The following is a 23544-nucleotide window of genomic DNA, read 5'->3' on the forward strand; positions in this document are numbered from 1 at the left end:
CACTGCCAGCCCCACACGAACACTCGTGATAAATGAGCACGAGAACCTACAGCAGATCCTCAAAGCAGACGAATTTTTCTCGCCTCTTGCGATTACCTGTAAGGGCAGATTATGGGTACTGACTGTCAGTGCCTCTTTCGCTCATCAAATCCCCAAACTTTGTCATTGCCAAACTTTGTGTCGGTTGGCTGCCGTGGGGAAAAAAGCCACCCGTGGCTCAGAGACGCTGCAATAACTGCTGATGAAGGGCAGCTGCCTTCAAAAATGGATCAGCTTGTTCTCAGCTGCTGGTAATACACTCTGAAGCTTCACAATAGCGCTCCCCGGGCTGCAAATCCCGACAAACCTTTCATTTTACTTTCCCTTCCACAGTCGCTGTTGCCGCAGCAGCAAAACGGCTGCCTTGAATTTCTCTCTTTGTCTGCTCAATAGCATCCTGGTGGTATCGATGCTGCCGGCGGGAAGAAGCTGCCTTCTGCCGTGCTCCTTGATCATTGTTTCTCCCTGCCTAAAAAGGGACTGTGGCCATCTCCGCTGCTGGAAGAAGGCAAGAAACAGGCCTCGGGTTGTCCTCCGACACACGCTGGCAGCGCTCAGCTCAACTGACAGCCGCAGGGATGGGGCGCGTGGATGGGAGAAAGGAGGGGACCATCGGAGAGCTGCACAGGATGGGCTTGGTGGAGCGACAGAAGGGGCTGAAGGCATTCTGAGAGGCTCCGACACGATGCTGAAGCTGCAAAGAGCAGTCCCGGGGATGCCAGAGGCACCGGGCAGCCCAGGGATCCCCGCGCCCAGGGGCTTCATGCAGCGCAGCGAGAGGCTGGGGGCTCTGTGCTGGTGGTGGCAGGGTTCCTGTGCTGTGCAGGGACATCTCGGGGCCATGCTAAGGTCCCCGGTGCTCCAGGTGACTCTGCAGGGGCATCAATGCCCAGAGGGTTCCCCTGGCTCTTCTGGGTGCGTCTCCTGGGCACCACAATGGGAACGGTGGTCCCTGGCAGTTTCAAACCTGATTTTAAAAGTCAGGTTGCCTTTAAGAAGCCGATCCAGTTCTTCTCCCTGAGAGGAACAGATTTACTCCCACGCAGGCTGAGGAAGGGACTAGCAGACTTGCTCTGGATCCCCCAGTGAGACCCGAGATCAAGCTTGGGCCACAGCCACGTCTCCCTGCCTGCGCCAGGCTGGCGCAGGGGCCAGCTTGGTCCTTCCCCTGCAGGGAGCTGAGAGAGAGAGAGAGACCGAGTCACCTTCTCACTTTTCTTCTGCCCTTGTTTTGAAGAGCATGGAGACCACCATCTTTCCAGCCAGAAGGAAGAGACAGGACTGTCACTGAGGCTGGGGTTTAGCTACTACGTGCCCTTGTATCGCATCCCCCCGCCACCGCTTTCGCAGGCTCAGGAGACAGCCAGTGCGTCAGCTAAGGATTCTCTTATCATCCCTTCCCACCCCATCTAACGGCTTCTCTTTACACCTACAGACCACAAACATTTGGGTTTGTTTTTATAATAGCACGCATGCCATCTGGCAAAATGAAATACGCTTCTCGCAAGTATGCCTGCAAGGCAGAGCTACGAAACGCAGCTGGTTGTGACAGCGTGGTGGGAATCAAGGGAAGGAGCCGAAGAAGCCAGTGCTGCAGCCGGGCAGCCAGAGCTATCTCTCAGGCTTTGCATCCTGCACGGAACAGGCACTGGAGAAAAATGCAATGAGAGACAGTGCCAGGAAGCCAGGGACTCGGCGGTCCTCTCAGTCGAGTGCTCTCTGCTACATAACCACACTTGCCCTGCTTCTTTGCGCTTTCCTATGGACTTTGCTGGTTTTGGAGTAGATTTAGGAAGGAAAATGTTATTGTCTCTTCCCAGCCTGGCCTGTAGTCTATAACCAGACTCCTGAGAGACACAGCTTTGAATACACTAATGGAAATCTCACTTTTTTCCAGAGATACTTATTGTAGTCCCTAGGGATGTGTATAAAGGCTCGGCAATGGCACCGTCATCACTGCCTTCTCAAAAGAGGGAGCTTTGCTCAGCCCTCGCAGAGCGTATCTGCAGGTGCTTTCCCCAAGGACTCCCAGCTCCAGACCCCAGATGAGCACAGGTCCCTTCCTTCAGCCACCACCTACAGCACCCACAGACATGTCTTCCCGCACTCAGCCAGGGCACCGTTGGGAGCTCCTGCTCCTCAGCACGGGGTTACACAGAAAACTACAGCAGTACAAACTTAGTACAAAAACTTAAGGAAGGGGAAGGTGATATTTATTTTAACCTAAAACTGATTTCTCTAACGTGTCACACACACCTGCAGACCTACAAACTCACACTCATGGATTCACCAACAGGTAGATGTCCATGTGGCATGGTCAGCGTCACTGTGTGCAACACAGAGGACAAGGGACACCCACTAGCAAGTCCTAACGACAGCTCTGGCATCCCTCCTCCTTGACAGCAAAGAACTGGGTTCTGGACACATTTTTCACATGCTTTAGGAGTCAATGGTTATTACAGGCTGATCTTTAACTCAGCATCTTGCTTACCCCTCATAAAACCTAGGAAAGCTGCTTGCCTGTTGGCTCCTTTCCCTCATCTTGTGCATCTTATCTAAGTCCTCCTCTTGGAACCAGGAAGCACAATGGCACATCACAGTGTGACCTTGCTCCTGTTATCAGGGAACAGGTCTTCTAGTGATGAGCCATCTGTGCTGTGGCCTTATCACAGCACAGACTTCCTGGTCCTCATGCAAAACACACATCCTGCAGTGTTTACCCATTTGTTTGCTGTCAGTTGTGTCTTTGGTCATCAGCACAGGCCATCCCCACATCCCTTGCTCTAGCGTTCCTGCTGGTGTTTTCACACACGCTTTTCCATTCACACTACATCCACATTAACCGTAATATTTCCATTAAAAACCTCAATATTTCCATTACAAACCTCAACAGTTACTTCCATCAAAGGCAGGATTCCTATTATAAATCACATGAACACTGCTAGTAAATTTTATGTGTAAGCCAGCCAGGCTAGCTCCGACTGCTAGTAACAGGCTGGTTCACATTTAATGGCATTTTATGCCAATGTAGATAAATGGCTCCTCCAGCCAGCTGGCTTATGAGCTTCTCAAGGTGAAGGTACCTCCAACCATAGGAACCTGAGCAGCCCTGAGGCCACCTTCCCATGCCTGGGCACTGAGACGTGCCTGGGGCACCGTCGCAGGGCAGCGGCCAGGAACGTGAAGGTCTGCAGGGACCGTGTGTCCATGTGGGCAGCCAGAGCACCCAAGATGAGGCCAGAGGGAGCACAGAAGAGACAGAGGTGCAAGCTCTGGGCCATGCCTCAGCCACCACATTCATCCTTGGCTGTGCTACAGGGGCATCGAATGCTCCAGAAGTCACCAGCTGAGAGTCCAGCTCTTAGAAAATGAATTGCTGAAACATGACTATTAGTAACAAAATAAGAGCTTTATCGCTGTGGATGGGGAATTTCCTTTTCTGCCATACATTTTCCCCGTGTCAGAAACTTAACTCAGCAATCATTAGATGTGACCAAAGGTTAAGCACTGTGTAGGGTGGCTTTATGGAGAGTGAGAGACTGGAGAGCTGACACTGAGTGTGGACAACTCCAGCTCCCAGTCTTCACTTACCATTTGGTTAATGCTGGAGAAAGCCCAGGAGAGAAACAAGTGAACTCTCCAGCAATGCTATACTGCTCCAAAAGTTAAACACCACCTTTTAGTGTCCACTCGTGGAGGATCCTGGAGCACTTAGTGCTATTTAGCTTAGTGATAAAGAACTGCCTGAAAACCATGCTATGGAATGGGTGATTTCCCACCCAATTCCTTCAAGGGAAATACTGAGGCACAGAGAGGTGAAAAGAAGGTACATATGTTTGCGGGAGAAGAGTCCCTCCACAGTGGCAGGCATGGCTCCCAGTCCTGATTCACAGCACTGCGCTAACACGGCTCCTCCTCTCCCTGCAATGGCACTTACCCAAAACCACCGTTATTCTCCTAAAACTCTCAGTGTTACTGAAATGTAATTTCCACCTCACTAACTAGAGGTGAGACCATATGACCGGGCAATCCAGACTCCTTGGACAATGCCAACAAACAAAATTGAAAGTCGGTAACACCCGCCTGGTACTGTTAAAATCCAGAAAAGCTCTGAGCTGGAAGAGTTTCCAGGACAGACTGAGCATCACCTTCTCTATGCGCTCCAGCCGCACATCTGAGACTCCCCAACATTACTCCTCCAACAGCTTCCCGCAGTAAATCCGGGGGCTGCTAATCTGAGTGCAATAAGTCATCCCAAGTGCTGCAGCATCAACATCGTGGAGGAGCCATGAAGGGAACACATGCAGTGCAGGTAAGACATGAATGCAACATGGGTGAAAAAATCTGTTCTAACTACCACAGAGAACCAAAGTACTGAAGACACACCAACAACCCAGGCTACAAATGCAAGCCCAAGACCTCCAAGGATGCTTTGGGATCACTTCCATCACTGACACCCAGACACCAGGCTGGCCACTGGGTCCTCAGCAGTGCACTGATTACAGGTACCTCAAAGTCAGCTCCCATGCCTGGGACATCATCTGACTCAAGCCTGAGCAGGTCTGCAGGCTGTCAGCGATGGGAAAGATCAAGCCCGCCCAACCAGCTTGCCCTGGAGCCTGCCCCTCTCATCCCAGGGGAATGGCAGGTCCCACAGGGAGCTGCTTGTTGCCACCTCCTCTCATGCCTCACTCAGAGTCCAAGCCCGAGGGAATTGCCCTCACCTCCCAAAGGACACGGGGAGCCTCTGGTACACCAGGAGGTGACTTTAGTTTGCAGTTGCCAGGGCTGGGGAGTTTGACCAGCCTGCTATCACTTCAAGCTAACATACATGTCACACCTTCCCTTGCAATAGCCAGGGGTTTGTAGGTCAGAACTAACCCCTTGGGACTGCTTTCCCTGAGTATTTGGTAACCACTGCATACCACAGAGCAAACCTGTAATTCACTATCTGCATGATGCACCACAGACTAAACAGTGCACAGATTGCAATTATGAGTGTCTTTCTATTCTGCGTCTTGAGTGTGCGCCAGTGTCCATGATCCAGGATCCATTAGAAACACCAAACTGTTTCATCAGCTGAGGTATGTCAGGGCCATGGAGAGCTGGAGTGATGCCTACGTGCAAACTGTGTGACAGTGAGGGATGTGCTGAGGAACTTCTCCAAAGAGTTGCACAGGCAGTGACGATGATGAAACCCTGAATGGATGTGACAGCTTTGGAGCCAACACCAATTGTCCATCACTCACCCACATGAAGCCTGTGCAGGCATAAAGAGGAACGATTTCTCACAAACTCATGCCTGCTGTCAAAAAAAAAGGCTGCAGAGAAAGTCAGGTACGTCTAACTGTCCACTTTCTGGGAGGTGCCTGAGACATTCAAAGACATCTGCATGAATTTGTGATTGTTATCCTTTGTCACAAAAACAATATATCATGTCAAGCCACAAACCAAAGGGATTTTCATAGGAATAAGTAAATAAATGGCTATGTAAGTATTCCAGATGGTGTGGATTTGGTTTTGTTTATTCTCTATCATCTTCCCACAAAGAAGGCAGAACACAGCCAGGGTGACAGATGAAGGTGAGTGTCACGCAGCCCCTGGGCCTCTCCATAAATGCCAGGTGCCACCTCTTCCTTGAGGAAGGAAGGAAGGAAAGCAGGGACAAGTGGCCGGGAAGGGCTCCAGCAGGCAGCACCGTCTGCCGCCAGCCCTCACGCAGCCCCGGTGAGCTGTGGGGGCCAATGCTTAGGCAGAGAAGTCCCCTGCCAGCTCCCAGCCCAGGCACAGTTCCTCTGCAGAAAGCTGCTGGCCATATCCTGGCCTGACTCACAAGATAAACATAAAATTGTGTGTAGCGGCACTCCTCGGGGCAACCAGCACAGGCCAACTGAGCATCCCCCACCTGGAACCAAGCTGGGGATCAAAAACCTGAGCACAAGGGAAGCGAAGCAAAATCCCCCAAACCATAATGCACAGGCACAGCCAGACAAACATCTCCAGGCCTCATTATAAAGTGAGATTATATTATTATATCTCTGCCCTCATTATAAAGTCTCCTGACTTTATATATGGGGCACAAATTTAGAAAAGTGGATATTCAGCTGCAGTTTTCCATTTCATTTGCATGGTTTTATCCCTTTTCTTGGCTGGCGGGTCTCCATCCATCCTGCTGTTCAGCAGGGATAGAAAGGGGCTCTGCGTTCACGCTGGAGTTTTATTTATGCAAACGTTCTTAAATTATTATTACCCCCTTTTTTACAGCTCTAAAAGGCACGCTAAATGCATAGAACGGCTTTTACCCAAGCAGGCAGCCAGCGTACAACTGGTCCTACAGTACCTGCAGCTCTGCTGACCGGTGCCCTGGACACAGAGCAGAAGACGAGACGCGGGGCAGCAGGGAGGTCCCCCAGCTGTGCTGCCATCAGGCTTCTGCTCGCGTTCACGATGCCCGCAGCCCGCTCAGCAGGACTCCCTGACTGCATCTACTCTTTTCCTGCAATCTGCAAAACGATGTCACCAAGCAAATGTAGTGTCTCAGGCAGTCAGACAAACATCTGGAAGACAATCATCTGGCAGGGCTTGGCCTCCTCAGCCATGCCTGGCACACCAGTGCAGCAGGAGCCCTGGCACTGCAGCACAGCATCTATCTTTCCCAAGAGACTTTAATCAGGATTATTCTGTTGTTTGAGAAGAAGCAATGCAGGCAAATCTTAGGAAACATAAACCTCATTTGTGATACAGAAAAACCTGCAATGAAAGTCCTAAGAACTTAATTGCTAAAGCAACCCTGACCACGCACAGCCAGACACTTGGCAAACCATCTTTCGCCTCATCTACAACCAGCTTTCTGATAGCAGGCATACACGGCATTTACAAAGAAGGAGCTGCAGGTATAACAAGACTCATCCTTGCTTTAAAAGATGCACAACAGTGACTGTCAGTTAACCGAAAAACCTGTGCTGGGAAGCTGATGATCCAAACTCAGGTAAAGATTGAAGTTTCCAGGGCTCCCCACCCTCCCAACAGCTGCAGGTTTCAGCTGCACATTCGCACCATGGGTTTCAGGGTGAATTCTCAGCTGGGAGAGCTCCCCCGTAATCTTCACATGCTCCCCTCCAGCCATGCCCGCTTTCGGGGAAACCCTCGGTTCTGTCTATATAGGTAAGGAAATATCTCTTACATTTTGCAGGGCGTCTTGATACTGCGGCAGTGACGAGAGCTGTGACTCAGAGTGGTACGGGGACAACCCTTTCCTCAGAGTCCTCAGGTCCCCCGTGCTGGACTGCTGCAAAGACAACGACAGAAAACAGGACAGTCCATATTAATGAGAAGAAGGAAAGCTGTGCCCCTCCTGCTGTATTGGCTTTTCCCATGATCGCTTCTGTCCCATGACCTATTCCCATTACTTCTCCCTGCAACAGCAGTGAGGGAACATTTTAATAAAATGCTCTTCCATGCCCAAACCTGGAGGAAACATTTGCAAGCAGCTGGAGGTGAACCTTTGAAGGTCTACTCCATTAAGTGATACAGCAAGAATGCATTTTTATTTTACCCAAGTTCCTACATGTTCGTTAAAAACATTTGTTAAGAGGCAAATGAAAAAATATTTTTAAGGCTTCAGATTAAATCAAAATCAGCAAAAGAAATCCACCAGGAGATATTTTCTGTATTTTTCTTTTTAAAACAGCATAGGCTATTCCAATCACCTGCATGTGGAAAGCAATGAGAGTTTGTAAACAGTGCTACTGTGATTCACCTAAGCTTACAAAATGTGTGTGACAGGAACAGCTTCTTATTTGGTTATAAATTTGCATGCATCCACAGGTCTTAAACAAAATCAGGTAAATAAAGGTAGTCTATATGACCCTAGAAACCAGATAAATGCAATCAGTAGTCTGCGCTCAAAGGGAGAAGCAGCACTGGGTGCCGAGAGTACTGAATAATCTCCCTGGGACAAAGTTTCTGCCTCATGTTATTAGTTCTCTCTCTCTGTGATTCTGAAATGGGACAGTCCTAGAATGAGAAGTTTCTCATTTATAAAAGTACACCCATAAAAAGCCAATACACAAGTACCCAAAACCAAAGGTCTGGGAGAAGATAATATCTTTTTATAACTGATAAACATCCTCATTAACTTTTCATATTTTTAAGAGTATCAAGCAGTGCACTGTCCTCTATTTTAAAGCTACAAAATCGTGACCTTTTAGATTTTTATGCTCCATTAAGAGTTTTGACTTGCACTTGCTACAGAAATGATGTTTTTCTACTTCAAAAGAACCAAAGAAAAGCCACTGGTGCAATAAAATTTAACGGGAAATCTCATAAATCAGCTCAACTGTATATAAAAACCCCTCAGTAACCCCAAAGGCCTGACCATGTATATAAGAACCCCTCAGTAACCCCAAAGGCCTGACCATAACCGAGACTTTGGGGACTGTGGCCGTGCACAGATCTCTGGAAATATGGGAAGTTCATTTCCATCTCTTGCTCTCATTCAGCAGAGAAGAACTGGTGCATTCAGAGTGGACACATCATTTTCTATCGGTGTCAGAAACATCTTCTTGTAGCTACATGGCCTGTTTTAGGACATGTTCAGCTTTGGTTTTATTTCAAAATGTTACTTTCCTAGGTTAAAACATCTAGTGCTTTCACAACCGTTCTGGTGCACTCACCCTATCAACTTTCCTTTTACAAGCTGTGAAGAGAAGGGCAGTTTTCAAGAAAGCCATCATGAGAAATGGATGTTAGTCCTCCATCACCCAATCTGCTGGGAACTGTTGTGCCTCACATAGAGTCAAGTGATACAGAATGGCTTCAGCATACTGGATGTCTGGGGTTCCCTTGAATTTACAAGGTGGTATCAGAGAAGATCGTGGCCTGTATTTCTTTTGCATTTCACAATAGAGAATCAGAGACAGAAAGATCTGAAGGAGATAATCCCTTCTGAAGCTAAAAAGTGACTGCTGCAAAACTGAGTTTCCTCCACCATGCCTGGGAGGTAAGTACTTTCAAAGGAAGGTTAGCAGGTCACAAAGGAAGATGATAAGAAGACTCTTAGTTTACTGGCATTGTCCCAGGCATGTGATGTGTAGGGGCCTCTTGGTGGTTATCCTGAAAGGATTTTACCCTGCGTGGTTATGCTTCCACTGCCCTGCTGTGTGCAAACTCTTCTTCACTCTTGTACGTGCACGGGGGGACAGCAACCTCCTGGAGAAGTCCCGACACTCTGCTACTCGTTTCTTTAGTTTGTCAGCCCAGGGGCTCTTGCACCCGTCCCTGACATCTGTGATGAACGGGCACTTGCACGGGCACGGGAAAAGCAGAATAAAACAGCAGAGCGAAAAAGTGAGGTTGTAGCTTTGGGCTGGAGACCCCAGAGGTCACAGATCTCCTCAGAGGCTCTGCTCCACCCAGGACGTGCACTGCCTCGCCGGTGTTTAGAGGCCCGGGATCGCTCAGACTTTTGCAAACCACACTGAGACTTGCAAAATGCCACGTGCTTATGGGTCACCAGGAGGGTAGAAACAGGCCTGAGAAAAAGAGATTTGGTGGACATTTGTTTGCCTCCCAGAAACTTGTTCTCTTGCCCCCAAATCTGAATGGGTTGGTCTACATTAGATGTAGCCTGTGTTTCGTCACACTACAGCTTGTGCCCACAGAAAGTCAAAATGTCTCGCTCACCAAAGGGAGTAAGGCACCCAGACCTCAGTCTAGTCAACACACAATATCATATTGCTGTGGCTAAAAATACACTAGTTTAAATTGATTTAATTTAACTGCCCTATGCCTCTGCCTGGAGCAAGAATCTGCATTAATTTCAATTTGGCTTAAATTGGTTGAAATTGTGTTGGTAAATATACAGATACAGTCAAAACTCTGCTCTAACAAGTGTTTATAATGGATTAGTTCTATTGCTTTTTTTAAGCAAATCCCATTTAAGACAGCACACTTGTGTGTGACAAAACTATTGTTAAGTTGTTTCAGTCACTGCTGATTATGAATCTGACCTAATGCATTCAATTTGATGGAAAGATTCCCACTGAGTTCAATGAACATCAAAACAAGCTCTTAATTAAAGAAAAGAAAGGAAAAAGGGGAAAAAAATAAAAGGAGAAGAAAAAGAAAAGACAAGACAACTAAGAAACAAAAATGCTGAACAGAGATCTATCCAGAAGAGGACTAGGGTGTTTGGGGCATGAGGTGGGTTTGGTAGGGCAAGAAGAATCCTCATCTGCCATTATTTATAATGCATTCACGCTGGAGATGGCCAAAGAACCACTTTTTCCTACCGCTGTCAGCTGTAAAGCCAGTCCCTTTCATGAGCACTCCACTCAATGCAATTTTCCTTCTATCTTTTCTAGAATTTGTTTCAAAATGTATCTTACTCTAATTATTTTTTACAACAGCCTACCAATCACAGTTCTGCACTATTTATTTTCTTTGCACTAAAAGCAAATGTGTACTTCTTCATCATAGAAGGAAAACTGCTTTTTCTTCCTTTTTTAAATTAAAATGGTGCAGTGACACGTATTCATCAGACCTCCTAAACATTTACACATTCATTGGGCTTTGCTATCAGTGTTAGAGCTAACCAGGAAAAGAAAGTGAATCCCTCATTAAAAAGCAATATGACTAATGATGCATCAGAATGAGTAGCCATTACTCCACTTAAACCTAAATTAAAAATCCTGGTATTTGCATTGTCAATTCACTCACAAAATGAAATCTCTTATTACCTTACCCAATTTTCATTACTGAGATGTAAGTGGATCCCAAATTGCTTTTCTAGTCAGAATGGCATTTTAAAAGTGCAAACCCTGATCATCTCTGTTCATCATCATTGTTGGAGATTATCTCAATTGATGGGTAACATGTCTATAATAAATTACCCTTCAGGTAAAATCACTTCACATTTCTGGAGTTTCAAGGAATTTATCAGCAAAATAATTTTCATCTGAACTAAAAGTCCACGGGACAGTGCCATTTCGACTGAACTTTTATTGGGAATGTTTTCTAACCTGAGGAGTGGAGAGAAGGGGAGGAACACAGAAAAGGAGACCAAGAGAGAGCTGAGGAGACTCATAGTCAGTCTTTACTTAACCTGATCAAATTTACAACTTGCATGACTTGAAATACACTTGTCCCCAGCAAATGCCAACAACTGGCCATTGACTACTTTGGACTAGGTCTTGCTCTTTTACTGTGAATTTTTTTCAAGCACTATTTTCATCCAAATGTTGAAAAAAAAGGAAAAGGAAAGGAAATAGAGAAAAATAAAGCATCTGCTGACTTTCACGGTGGTACGAAAGTGCAAGACCTCGCCTAGGTCTAACTCAGCATCGCTCTACATGGTGTTGCCTCCCTTTACCGACCGATGAGCATCGGGACAAGCCTGCAGACCCAACACCTTCACCTTCAGCGCAAACCTGTGCTACACACTACCAATGCTGACAGCTCCGCACTGGTCCCTCAGACACAATAACTCTTCATCACCTGGAAATAACGACATGACATTGATTGCTAAATTTTTCAACTAGGCAGAACTTGAAGTGACCCCGGAAGATACTGTTCTTGGACCAAAGCCCAAGATCTTTGTCAGCCCTGTTACGAAAGAAATGGACCTAGACATGCCCCTCCTGGCAGGGAAGGGAGTTTTGCCTACTCATATCAGAAAAGAATAGGACCAACAAATCAGGTTTTTAGTAAAAATGGACTGCAAACCCAACTTTTTCTCTGTCTAGGAAACAGAAGCAATTTGATCATTAACATGGGTGGAAAGTGGTAAGTATTTTCCATAAAAAATAAGTTATCGTTTTAAATACTTTAGATAGAAATTAAAGTCTTGGTGTTTACCAAAGCCTAAAATTACATTTTAACAAAAAAATCAACAAACACTTGTTCCTATCAAAGCTTTCTGTCCTGCTAGCAGGGAGAAGAAATGGTGGCCTCTGACTTTTTGACCTGATGTGCTGAGTGATTCAATTTGAAAATAACACAAATAACACAAGAAGATGGATGGTGTTTGTGGTATTTTAAGGTCAAAGTACTATGAAGAAACATTCATTTTCCTTCCCGTTTTTGTCCAGTGAAGTCAGATCAGCGCTGTGGCCATGTTGAACCAACTGTGAAGATAAAGTGTTGAAAACTTATAGACAAGTTAGACAAATTATCTTTTCTGTTAACCTTCGGTGTTACTTCTGCTGGAAGGGAGAAAAAAGAAGACAAGGATATAATTCTGAAGCACTTTGATGTAACAAAATGGACCATTCTTAACAGAAATTAAATACAGAAAGACAGAAATTTACTTGACAGATATTTCTCAGCATTTATGAAAGAGATTAGCAAAAAACCCAGAACAATTTCAATTAGAATTATGTGCTGAAGTGACGGAGGAAAATTAAAAAGCGACACTGTCAGCTTCCAGTAATTCATGAATTAGCATTCAAAACAGGGTTGTTACATAAGTAGCCTTTAATTGAAAACACTGTTTTCTCCTTTCATATAAGCTGTAACAGCCAAAGGCTGAACAGAGGTTAAAAAAAAAAAAAATTAATCATAAATGATCAGTTTGACCCTGTGCCCTGCAGAAATATTAAAGCCTTTACAAAGGGTCACAGCTTCCCTTCTCCCCACGGTCTGCGGGGTCACCTTGGAGCAATTCGGGTGTCTACACATGGCATCCCGTGCCTGCACGTATCCAAGGCACCTGCGGAGGCTTGGCAGACGTGATGAAGAGCTGCTAGAGACCTACATCCTTCTGCTGCGCAGTGGGAGCCAGGAGGGACAGCCCTGGTGGCACCTGAGGACTACGTCTGAGTACCTGCGATGCTGCTCTCTCCTTCACCTCTTTGTAACTCATTTGTAACCTCCTGCATTGTGAAAGCTTCCTCTCCTGGTCCACATGCCATTTGAAAAAAGAAAAAATAAAGAGCACCAATTCGAAGGCCAGGAGTCCTACAAAGCCCCTTTTTGTTTACCTCTGGGGAGTCCCTTTATAAAGGGATGGAAAAATGTGTCCAGAATGAAGAGGAGAATCAAGCATACATGAGTCACCGATTCCCAGAGGACTGTCATTTTGGAGGCTTTATAGTAATCAGCTTCATTTTCCTAGAACGCAGACCCACTGGCACTAAGCTCAAGAGACAGCAGATTACACTCCGCACCACTTAAATGTATTAATATTAGATCTGCTATTCAACATAACTTTAGAAGAAATTATGTATCTTAACATGAAATGCAACTAGATGGAAAGGAATACTGTAAGGAACTCAATATTGGCAATAAAAGACACTCTTATTATAAGACACCCGTTCAGAAGATTTTCTTTGCACAAATGAATATGCCACACCATCACCCAGCCCTCAGAGAGACAAGCAATTTCCATTTTTTAGAGGTTACTCCACTGTTTTACAAAGTACAGGATTTCCTTTAGCTGTCATTTAAATATCAGGGTGAACCTGATCCTTAGCAATAGGGCAAAGGCATCCCTTCCTGACCATGCAAGCCCATAAGGATTTGGGCTTGTGATTTGGGTAATTCTCTATATGAAAAAGTCTATATGAAAAAAATGTCATTCTTACTTCATATTCTAGTTTTACCCCATAAATCTTGGATGTTAGATGGAAAACTCTGCTGAGACCTTGGCTTTTGATTATATTTATTTGTGAAGAAAAAAAGGAGGAAGGTTTTATTTCAGTCCACTGGGTCAGGCTGCCTTAATCTTTATGGACTCCTGTACTGCCCATTACCTGAATTACTTGCCTGTCACTGTATATATAAATTCTTAAACCTGCTGGCAACAACTTTCTAAACCATAATTGTTCCAGTAATCGAAACTGCCTCAATTTTGACACTCAACAACCCATTGTTTGCAACTGGGTAATTAAACGGAAGGTTTAGCTCAAAATCTTTTCCTGTTATTTCCTGCAGCAATTTAGCTAAAAGTACCAACTTCTCTTCAGGGAGGTAAATGGCTTTGATTTCAAGTTGGTCAAAACTCAGATATTACTAACCAATGTCTTTTGCACAAGTACAGGAGGGAAATAAAAAATAACTAGGGGCATATTTAATACATTCAGACGATTAAAAAATGGAAATCGCCAACATTAGCATGTGAAAGAACAAGCAATCAGAGCCCCAAACAACCAGCAGCAATATTAAAAGGCAGCCCCCAGATCCAAGAAGCTGTTTGTGGATGCATTAGCTCTCTCTACCTTACTGAAATTTCGTGGCAAGCTGTTGCAGTCAGCCAGCTAGAAGGGAACAGAAGAACGTTACACATTTGGAAACTTAACAGGAAAAAGTTATTTTATCGTCTTGGAAAAAACTCTATCTTTACCACAGATGACCAAAATAAGCTGGTCTTACATGCAGCACTTGACAAGATAATATTATTATTTGAACTCCAACCCCTTTTCCCATATTAATGAATAAAGTCTGGCAGAACCCATTATTATCTCCACAAACGTTAACATCTTACTATGCTGGTTTAGAGCATGGTGACCCCACAAACAGTTGATAAAGCTTGATCACCTTACTCTTCCTCACAACTACAGATATTTTACCATACCCACAGAGTTCAATGGCACTATCAGAACACACCACTCTGTAAGAACAACCTGGCCCGATATATCCTTAGTAAGTCCGGCAGAGCAGCGATATTTTGCCAAGGTAAAGAAAAGCACAAACACATCTCAAATAATGTGAAGGAGGTGCTGCAAAGCACCTGCCTTGTGCAGCTCTCACACAGACACCAGGGCAATGGCCCCAGTTTCTTGTGACCCCAGCACCACACGTGAGTGGCCCTTTCAGGCGGCCTTGTGCCCCAGCAAACATCCCCTACCACACGACCTTGCACAAAGATTTCCTCCTTATCTCATTAATCCGTGTTTTAGGGACTCATGCACCAGGAAGTTGAGGGATGGGCAATTTCACTGTGTGAAGCTAGCAAATAATTGAATTAAGGTTCAGTAATTGCAGTTATCACTACAAGACATATTCAAGCAAAAATAAGCTCAGCAAAGCACATATCTGACTTTAAGTATATGTGAAGAGTCCCATTAGCTTCAACAGCTTTTATCAGGCAAGCTGGAAATTACACACATGAGAGTGCAATAAAAAAATCAACGTATTTGATTTTGAAAGAACTCTGCAAATAAGAAAAAAAATTAAGGGATGAGATTAAAACTATTTAACATCTTCCATGTCATGTAATAATACGAGCTTTCTGTAACAGGAGAGATTAAATTCCTTTACACTGGTTCATATCCCTGTCGTACACACGGCATATCCAGGGATCATTCCTTAGACTGGTGACAAAGGCTTTAGAGGATGATGGTCTGCCAAGACACCTACTCTGCCAATTCCCTCTCCAGTATTCAGCCAGCAGGTCACAAGTGCAACCTCAGCCAGTTTCGTCAGTAAAGCCATTTTCAGTTGTTCATGTGGAATTGGAAATGGTACGACACTGAGAACAAGGTGCACAGCCCTTGTACAGCAGCACAAAAGGGAGCTGTAAGGATGTATTTGGACGTTGTGCCATGGCTGGATCTCAGCCATTCGAAAAACACAACGCAGGAACGAACATCCCCACTTCTGCCTATGCTCTGACTTCCCCCCTCACATCATGAGCTGCATTCATACAAGCTGGAGGGGCAAACCAGCACATTTCATCTGGTTGCAATGGTGACAACTGGAATTTTCTATTGTCAGGGGAGCTAACACTTTGGGACAGGCTTAATAAATAGCAGGAGACAGTCAGTAAGAGGCTTAGCAGATTTTGCCATGTAAAACCACTCTTGGAAAAATATTTTTATTAGTATCTCAGTGGGGCACAGGCAATAAAAGCAGTGCAAGTTTCAAACCCCTCCATTCTCTGTAGCAACTGAGGTAGGGAACTTTAGTACACTGTTAATATTCAAGAGTGTCTGCATTTTCTTCCTCTTGTTTTAGATCAGCAGAGAAAGATCAACCCCGTAACTCATGGGAGACTCAGATAATCAGCTCAAACCAAACTGCAGTATATAATTATAATCACACAACTGGCAGGCTTTACTCAAGAGAGAATATGAGCTGGCACAGCTGAGATTCAAGCATCACAGCCTATAACCCAAACAGAAATGCAGCTCAATAGTTAACAAAGCCAAATGGAGCTATAAGCACTGACATTTGGTGTAGCCCCAGTCTGGTCTGTGTCTCCTATGCAATAAGTTTAGGAGTCTCAGACTAATGGAGCCCATCCATGGCTCAGTCTCTTCATTAGGGACATCAATGGAGAAGCTAAGGAATGCTGCCCCAGTTCCACCAGGCAACTAGATGTAGATGTGGATGTAGTATTAAGCACACGAATAAACTCACTGGACCATCCCCTGAAGTCACCTTTCATTTTCTTCTGTCAGCTGGACTCCAGGCAACAAGGCCAAAGGGAACCACCACACCTACTCCCAAAAGCTCAGCCACAGCAACGCTGCTGGAGCTGCTTTCAAGGCACTCCCCACATCCCATAAAATGAGGGAGCTGGGAATGAGGAAGGCAAAGACCTGAATCCCCTTCTCATAAATCAGAAAAGGTCCCTTGCAGGCTTTAACTAACGCTGGGACCAAGCTGGCCGAGGGCTCTGCTGGCCTCCTCTCTCTTCTTTTGAACAGTGCTCAGAGCAGGATGGACACCCAAGCCCCTCTCTCCTGGAAGACGACTCAGATGTTCAAAGCTCTCTGCTGAACCAGGATTCGAATAGTCGGGAAGAATCAGTTACAACCAGTCTTAATTTTTATGAGATAGTCTGAATATTCTTTAAAAGCCTCCTATAAAGATTCAGATTTGCATTTTTGGCTTCATGAAAAGCAAAACAATACTGAAAATTTTGTCACAAAGCTACAGTTTTGGTTCAAAAGCAACGAATGATTAACATCCTTCCCATACTTCCCCAAGTTGTTTTCAGATATCAGACACTGAATTTTTCTTGAGCTGGTCTTGAATTTGGCATTGAACTTATTGCAAAAATCTGGTTTTAAGCCTCTGCAGCTATTGCTTAGTTTCCCCTCGAAACATTTTTCAGTCCTTCTCAGATGGACTGATCACTGAGAATCTGTGTACTTTGAACCTCTCTACATGTTACAAAGACACAAAACACTGCTTCATCATAGCCTGATCTAACTGCAATTAAGAGCTTTTTCCCTGACCCTGTCCTCATACACAGAAAAAAGTGGAATCTAGTGAAATTATTACAAAGCTGGTTAAGCACAGGATATGACTAAACCCACATTTCACAGCTGGAGGTTAAACTGAGCCTCATTAAACCCAATGTTCTTGCCTACCCCCAGCAGAAACAAATGGGGCATGGCAGAGATTTGTGTGTGCGCCTGACACTCACACTCTTACATAGAAATTCAGCTCCAGTCCTTCAAAAATTTTGAGTTAAGTTGCAAGAAATTATATGATCGTCTCAAATTCCTATGATTCAATAAACACTGTGTTTCTGTCTATCTGCTATTTGACTTCTGGATTCAGAACTTCTTGAATTATATTTCCTAGGTTTTGGGGGAACTCTATTTATATGTTGCAGGTGGCATTCTCGTAAACTCCCTTGATTCCACAGGTGACAACCCCCAGAACACACAGTGCACGATCCAGCTTTCATTACAAGTTGCAAAAGCTCATTTCTGTCATTGATCCTGCTTTTTAGACATGCTCCTACCTATGAATGGGAGGTGAATACCAAGAGGATATTTATTTTGGTAGGTAGCAGCCCAAGACCCTTATGTCCCAAGCCAACAGAAGGAATTCCATTGTCTTAAAGGGCTTGAAAGTATTTTGGATGCAAGTCTGAGACATCTTTGCACTGCTCTTACAAAACTGTACATCTCTTATTTGCAGGTAAAAAGCCATTTTATTTAATAAATACATATTGGTTAGTTAAATGTCAGGTCCACTTATTTGATAGAAAATTGGTCAGATAGTCGTGTCATTATAATTCATAAAAGAATGAGGTGAAATGAAACACACTTGGACATAGATTGGTTTTGCATGCTATGTTTTCTTGAAGCTTCTGCTGCCACAGCTAAGGAAGCTACATTTGGGGGATTCTGTTAACATTTTTTGCATTTACGCATGTAAGCAATGCAATGCAATTACAGGCCTAAATCAAAGTTTGGAGAGTGGTCTCAGGAAAGGTCTCACGAAAGGTCTCATCAGAGGAGGTCTCATAAAAATCTGGTTCTGCGTGAGCTGTACTCCAAAATGCATGGAGTCCTGTAGAGAGTCTCACCATTGACTTGAAAGGAATATTTGGATGAGGCCCCAAATATGCATCTCGTTTTTGATTAGTTAAAATTAATATGCAGCTAAACATTTAAACAGCACATAAAAATGGTAATATAGTAACCTAGGGCATGTCCCCTTCAGTATTCTGAATTTAAATGGAGACCAAATGCACTGGAAAGCTTTCATGTCTGAATTGCTCTCTATTACAAAAAAATCCAATTTCCCTTGTGAGCCCTTAAATTAAAGCAATTACACCTATCCTCCTCACACACAAACAGTAGGTAGACTTTGGGGAAATAAGACAGGTTTGTAATTTTGTTCCACTCGTGGTGAGCATGGGCAATGCTCCTGGTGCAAGCCATGGCCTCACAAGAGAACTCCGGAGCCACAATACAAGGAGAGGCCCAAACATTAAGACCCTATAGCAACTCTGAGAGTCGAGGGGCAACTCCACAAGCAGGAACTGTTAATGGCACACTTGGCACAAAAGCGACTGATAATAAAACAAGAGGAAATTGCACTCCGACTCTCCTGGAGCCAGCCAGCACATTGTGGGCAATTTCTTTTTTTCCTCCGTCCTCTGCTCTTCAGGAAGAGATCAAGATCTCCACTGAACGGCATTTACATCTTTGTTCTTTGCAGTACTAACAACTCTCAGGCTCTCTTCAGTCCTGGGATCCAGTTTTTTCTCCCCTCATTTTCAGAACAATATGCTAGAAACTGCCTGCTGAGTGTATGTTTGTGCCAAGTTCACATTTGGCTAAGAAGAATTGAGGCAGCCTGTAGATGTCCCTACCATGGAATCTCCTAGCTCAAAAACCTCAGCTCTGTTTTAATCGCAGTGTTTACAGGCATTATTCACTATCATTTTACTATCTGTACAGCTGCAGCCTTCTTTTAATTCAGGCCAAGCATGCAGTTTCTTAAAAATAACACTAAGCACAGTTTTCAAGATCTTCCAGGGATGCTCTAAAGATCTTCCAAGGATACTCTAAATCCCAATCAGCTAGCTGGCAGACACTGAAATGGTGTGAAGTGCTGGTAATACTGAAGTCTACTGGTGATTTTAATTAAATACTCTGATGTTCCTCATAAATCCCAAGGGTTGTCCACTCCCTAGAGAAGAATTTTTTGTATTTCTGCCCTGCACCATGGGACCTGAAATTTTCCCTGAAAGATGCACCAGGACTTCACTGTCAAACATCCAGTTACTCAAAGTCTCGCCTGCCCAACACATCTGCTCTGCTTAATGCTGGGCTTTTTGAAACAAAGGTGTGCAACATGCCCTGGGCATCTTTGAGTAGGAAAATGCCTCTGGCATTCCTGTTCTGAAGGGAAAAGCCAGACATAGCTCAGCAGAGACTATAAACCAAAACTCCCGACAGCCAGCCTATGGTGCACAGGACTTAGTTATGAGGAGAACAGGGTGATGAGCCCACAAAGCCTATAAAATTCAGTTTTAGTTAATGTGTCCAATCCTTGCCATTGTACAGAATGAGCTGGAAAATGCAAAATAATGTGAAAGAATGGCCAGAAGTTTGTCACTGTTATTATCTCTAAAATGTATGCATTAGTTATAAAACTAACCAGAATTGACCTTTGGAGCTCCTGAAGATCATAAACATGGGTTTCTGTAATCTTGAAGGGAAAGGGTGTAATTACAAATTCATTTTTAGTTTAAGGGGCAGTGTGAGGTGGCTTTAGGGGTCTATTTTCTGCTTGAATGCTTTCAGCTCAGAGGAACGGAAAGCAAATATGGTCTCCCATCTCAGGGGTTATACCTTAGTAATATGGAAGGTACCCTCATCTAGTCAACCAGGCACCACAAAAGAGAGGTTAACACCAGCTCTCCTGGGCACTTCCCACAATGGCACAGAGGAAAAACAGGACTTCTCCCATGTGATGTTGCATAGATTAATTGCATGCACACAGCAGAACTTAGTGCACTTCTTCCCTAGAGAATTTGAGACTATAAAAGTGATGCCTGTGAAGCTCTCCAAAGCCAACAACCAACATTCCTCAGAGCTTATGTTCATCTTTATACCTTGACTTTCCAGAAACCAGCTATGCTTGTGAGAAAGGCTGACACCATCAACCCCAGGACACTGAGGTCCCCACCTGCTCTGCAGGGACTTTGCCACTGTGGTTACACCACAGACACCTACCAGCACCGGTGAGCAGGCATCGAGGGGCCTTTTCTGGTAGTGGCATTCGCTACAGCATCTCCCCTACCAATATAAACCAGGGCAACAAAAGCTGTGTGTTGTCACAATTGCTGCCAGGGATTTTGCGAGCACAGCGATGCCATCCAAGAGCATGACTTTCTAGTTAACAAGGCCATGCCAGCAAAACATTACAGTGTAAACCTGAGTCAAAGAAAGGTATAAAACTGGAGTCGTTTCTCCTCAGAGAAGGGAGAATGGGAAGAGCAATCATTACTGATGGGTTAGCAATGTCAGAAGCAGCTCATTTCCCAACTGGAAATACACATCGCCTTCCCTAGAAAGCAAAAGAAGTCAAAACAAAAAAATCCATATAGATCTATCATAAATTACATCCACTTCTCCACTTACTTTCCTCCCACTGCAAAGTGTGGCTCATGAGATGGTACTTCTTGATCTCCCAAGGGGAGAAAAAGATCTCTCCATTAATCTGTTCAAATGAGTCACCAGAAGAAGAGAGAGAAGTGTGAATCCCAGCACGCCTGCGCTGCAGGTAACACGTGCAGTGCAGAGCAGCCGCCTCGGCACAGGCTGGGGAGCTCTCGCCTCTCCCACTGAGATTTTCTTCCAAAGTGCTTATGGAGAAAGATGTCGGGAAGCAGGAGAAAACGTGCAGGCTGGAGACACCTGCACCAACTTAATTGCGTGCCTGAAGGTGGTACAAAGACATCACCTCTCAGCACAGCTTCACACCCCAGACGTCGAAGAAGATAAAGCAACAAATCTTGCTCAGGATGCACCAGCTAGCAAAGGGGCATTGTGTCACCGGCCACTGTGATATAAATCCTCCCGTAAAGCTTGCAATATCATTTGCAGCACCGGCCTTCTCGGGTTTCTCTGGTTGAAGCACTATTTCAGCTCTATGTTTAGCACTTGGAGAGAAGCCAGGAAGACTTCCATAACCGCCACTGATTTGTTAATCCCTTAATGCACAGGCACTGTTTGTTACTTAGGACGTCAGGTTTCATCGCTCCTCAGCACGCCGGTGATAGAACTTCTTGACACCAGACTGCAAATATTATTGCAATGTCAATACTCCCAGGGAGAAAGCCAAGCCAAGTTAAAATGTGACTTTGGTGTTGACAAGCCAGTTCGGCATTGCAGAGTTCAAATGGCCAGGATCACCTGGCAACTTTAAAAACAGTAGAAAGTTTGCCAGGATCCTTTCTGACTAGAGTCTTATCCCGAGATCTGCATGGTAACAGCTAAACGCTTTCCAATCAGATGAAGCGAGTAAGAATACAGTAAGTGGATTACAGTTTTCTGGGAAAGTCCTGGGAGCAACGTATACATATGCATGTGAGTTTGCACCTATACAGATTTTCCTCATCTTTCTCATTGAAAGAGAAAAAAATCCAAATCTAGGTTTGTAGCGTGACAGATTTGGAGGTGATGCAGCTTGGTATTGCCAGGGAGTTGGCCCAGACCATGGCAGCTTCAACACTTCTCCTGTTGCCCTAAGGAGAGCTGTCTCCCTGCTTAGGATAAAAAGAGGCATCTCCTGAGCGTGATCTAAAATAGGTCAGATCCTGATCTTTTTGGAGGGCCATTAAGACGTCACACAGGGCCTGCACAGAACGTCACAGCCAGGCTGGCATCGGTGCCTGCTGCTGCCGGGGAGGCGGCTGGCCCTCTCCAGAGCACAGAGCTATTTTAAGATTATTTCCCTCCCTCCTGGATTCAAACATTTGTAGTGACACAGCCTGAGAGGTGAGGACACCTGAGGACAGTTGTGCGCGTGAAGGAAAAAGCACAGCCTTCCCACCCAGGATGGCACGAAGCTGAAGGGCTGATGCGTGGGGCTGCTTCAGCCTCACACACCTCAACACTAACTGGGCTTCACCCTTCCCATGCAATAAGCCCAGGCAGCTATTCAGCCCCTATTAATTTACCACCCATTAATTACCAACCACTCTTTTTTGACCTCGTAAGGCAGATCCGGTGGAGTAACGTACTTGGCTGTGGCAGGACAAAGCTGGGCCAAGGGCACATTGAGCCTGTCCCCGAATCCATGCGCATCCCAACTGCCCACGCACAGCCCATCTGCTTATCAATAGCTCCAATTAAATAGTCTCAGGGTTTCGACCGCCACCAGCTCACTCACGGGTTGGGAGAAAGACGGAGTTAAAATTAAATTAGCAATTGATTAATACATGAAGCCACTCAGTAGCTGTTAGGTTGAGCACTCTTTGGGGGTTTTAACCCTTCAATGCCCTGTGAGTTTTGTTTCATGGCTAGCAATGCCAATGAGTACACTGGAAATTTGGAGTAATCTTCAAAAAAAGCTCACCGTCAGGAAGAAATGTGTATTTCAGTAAAAATAAGAACTGACAAAATTATTTTGAAATTGAAATTTCAAATAAGCATAGAGCCTTTTCTCTTTTTTTTTTTTAACAGGGATGTTTTAGTCACATGTGGTCCTGGAGCAGTCTATTTTCAGACTTGGTGAAATGCAAAGAACAGCACAACATAAACTGGCAAAAAAGGTATTTAAAAAAAAAATAATAATTAGGAGGGGTTTTTTATTTCCAGTCCTTATAATTGGAAAGAAGCTGGAACAAAATGACTATGAAACTCAGTGCTTGAAGTAAGAAGCAAAGTATAGGAAAAAAACCTTTAAAATGCCAGGGAGGTAGAACATACAACAGTGAAAAAGGATGCAAAGAACAAGAGAAAAAGGGTAACTCTTCCGACCGTTTAAATAGGCAGTGTTTCACTGAATTCAGCAAAGCTGCCCCTGTTTACACCAAGTGCTGCATTTTACAGGGGATCCAGGGGACATACCAGACAGATTGACTGTTTCTTCCTGCTGCTTGACATTGCTATATACAGATAGGTAGGCACCAGGAGTGATCAAAAGCTCAGTGGCACGTGGAATAGACTTTGAAGGGCAGATGCAAGCAAAAAGTGCCAGTTTAGAGAAGTCTGTTCGGTTTTAAGCAAGATCTCAAATAAAAGCTGGGAGCCAGCACTGCACAAAACTATTCCCAAGGCTGTCCTTTGACTACAGCCTCCTCTT

General features: G+C 44.8%; 1 protein-coding gene across 1 annotated transcript in view; it reads right to left on the minus strand.

The window, feature by feature from the left end:
• The window catches only part of CCDC85C (coiled-coil domain containing 85C), a 114437-nt gene that overhangs the window by 20004 nt on the left and 70889 nt on the right, over positions 1-23544 (minus strand). Inside the window, exon 4 of the mRNA XM_052783125.1 lies at positions 7223-7327. Coding sequence (XP_052639085.1) covers positions 7223-7327 — 105 coding nt within the window. The remainder of the gene's footprint in view (positions 1-7222; positions 7328-23544) is intronic.

This window comes from Harpia harpyja, chromosome 3 (genome assembly GCF_026419915.1).
Source record: "Harpia harpyja isolate bHarHar1 chromosome 3, bHarHar1 primary haplotype, whole genome shotgun sequence".
Taxonomy (NCBI): domain Eukaryota; kingdom Metazoa; phylum Chordata; class Aves; order Accipitriformes; family Accipitridae; genus Harpia; species Harpia harpyja.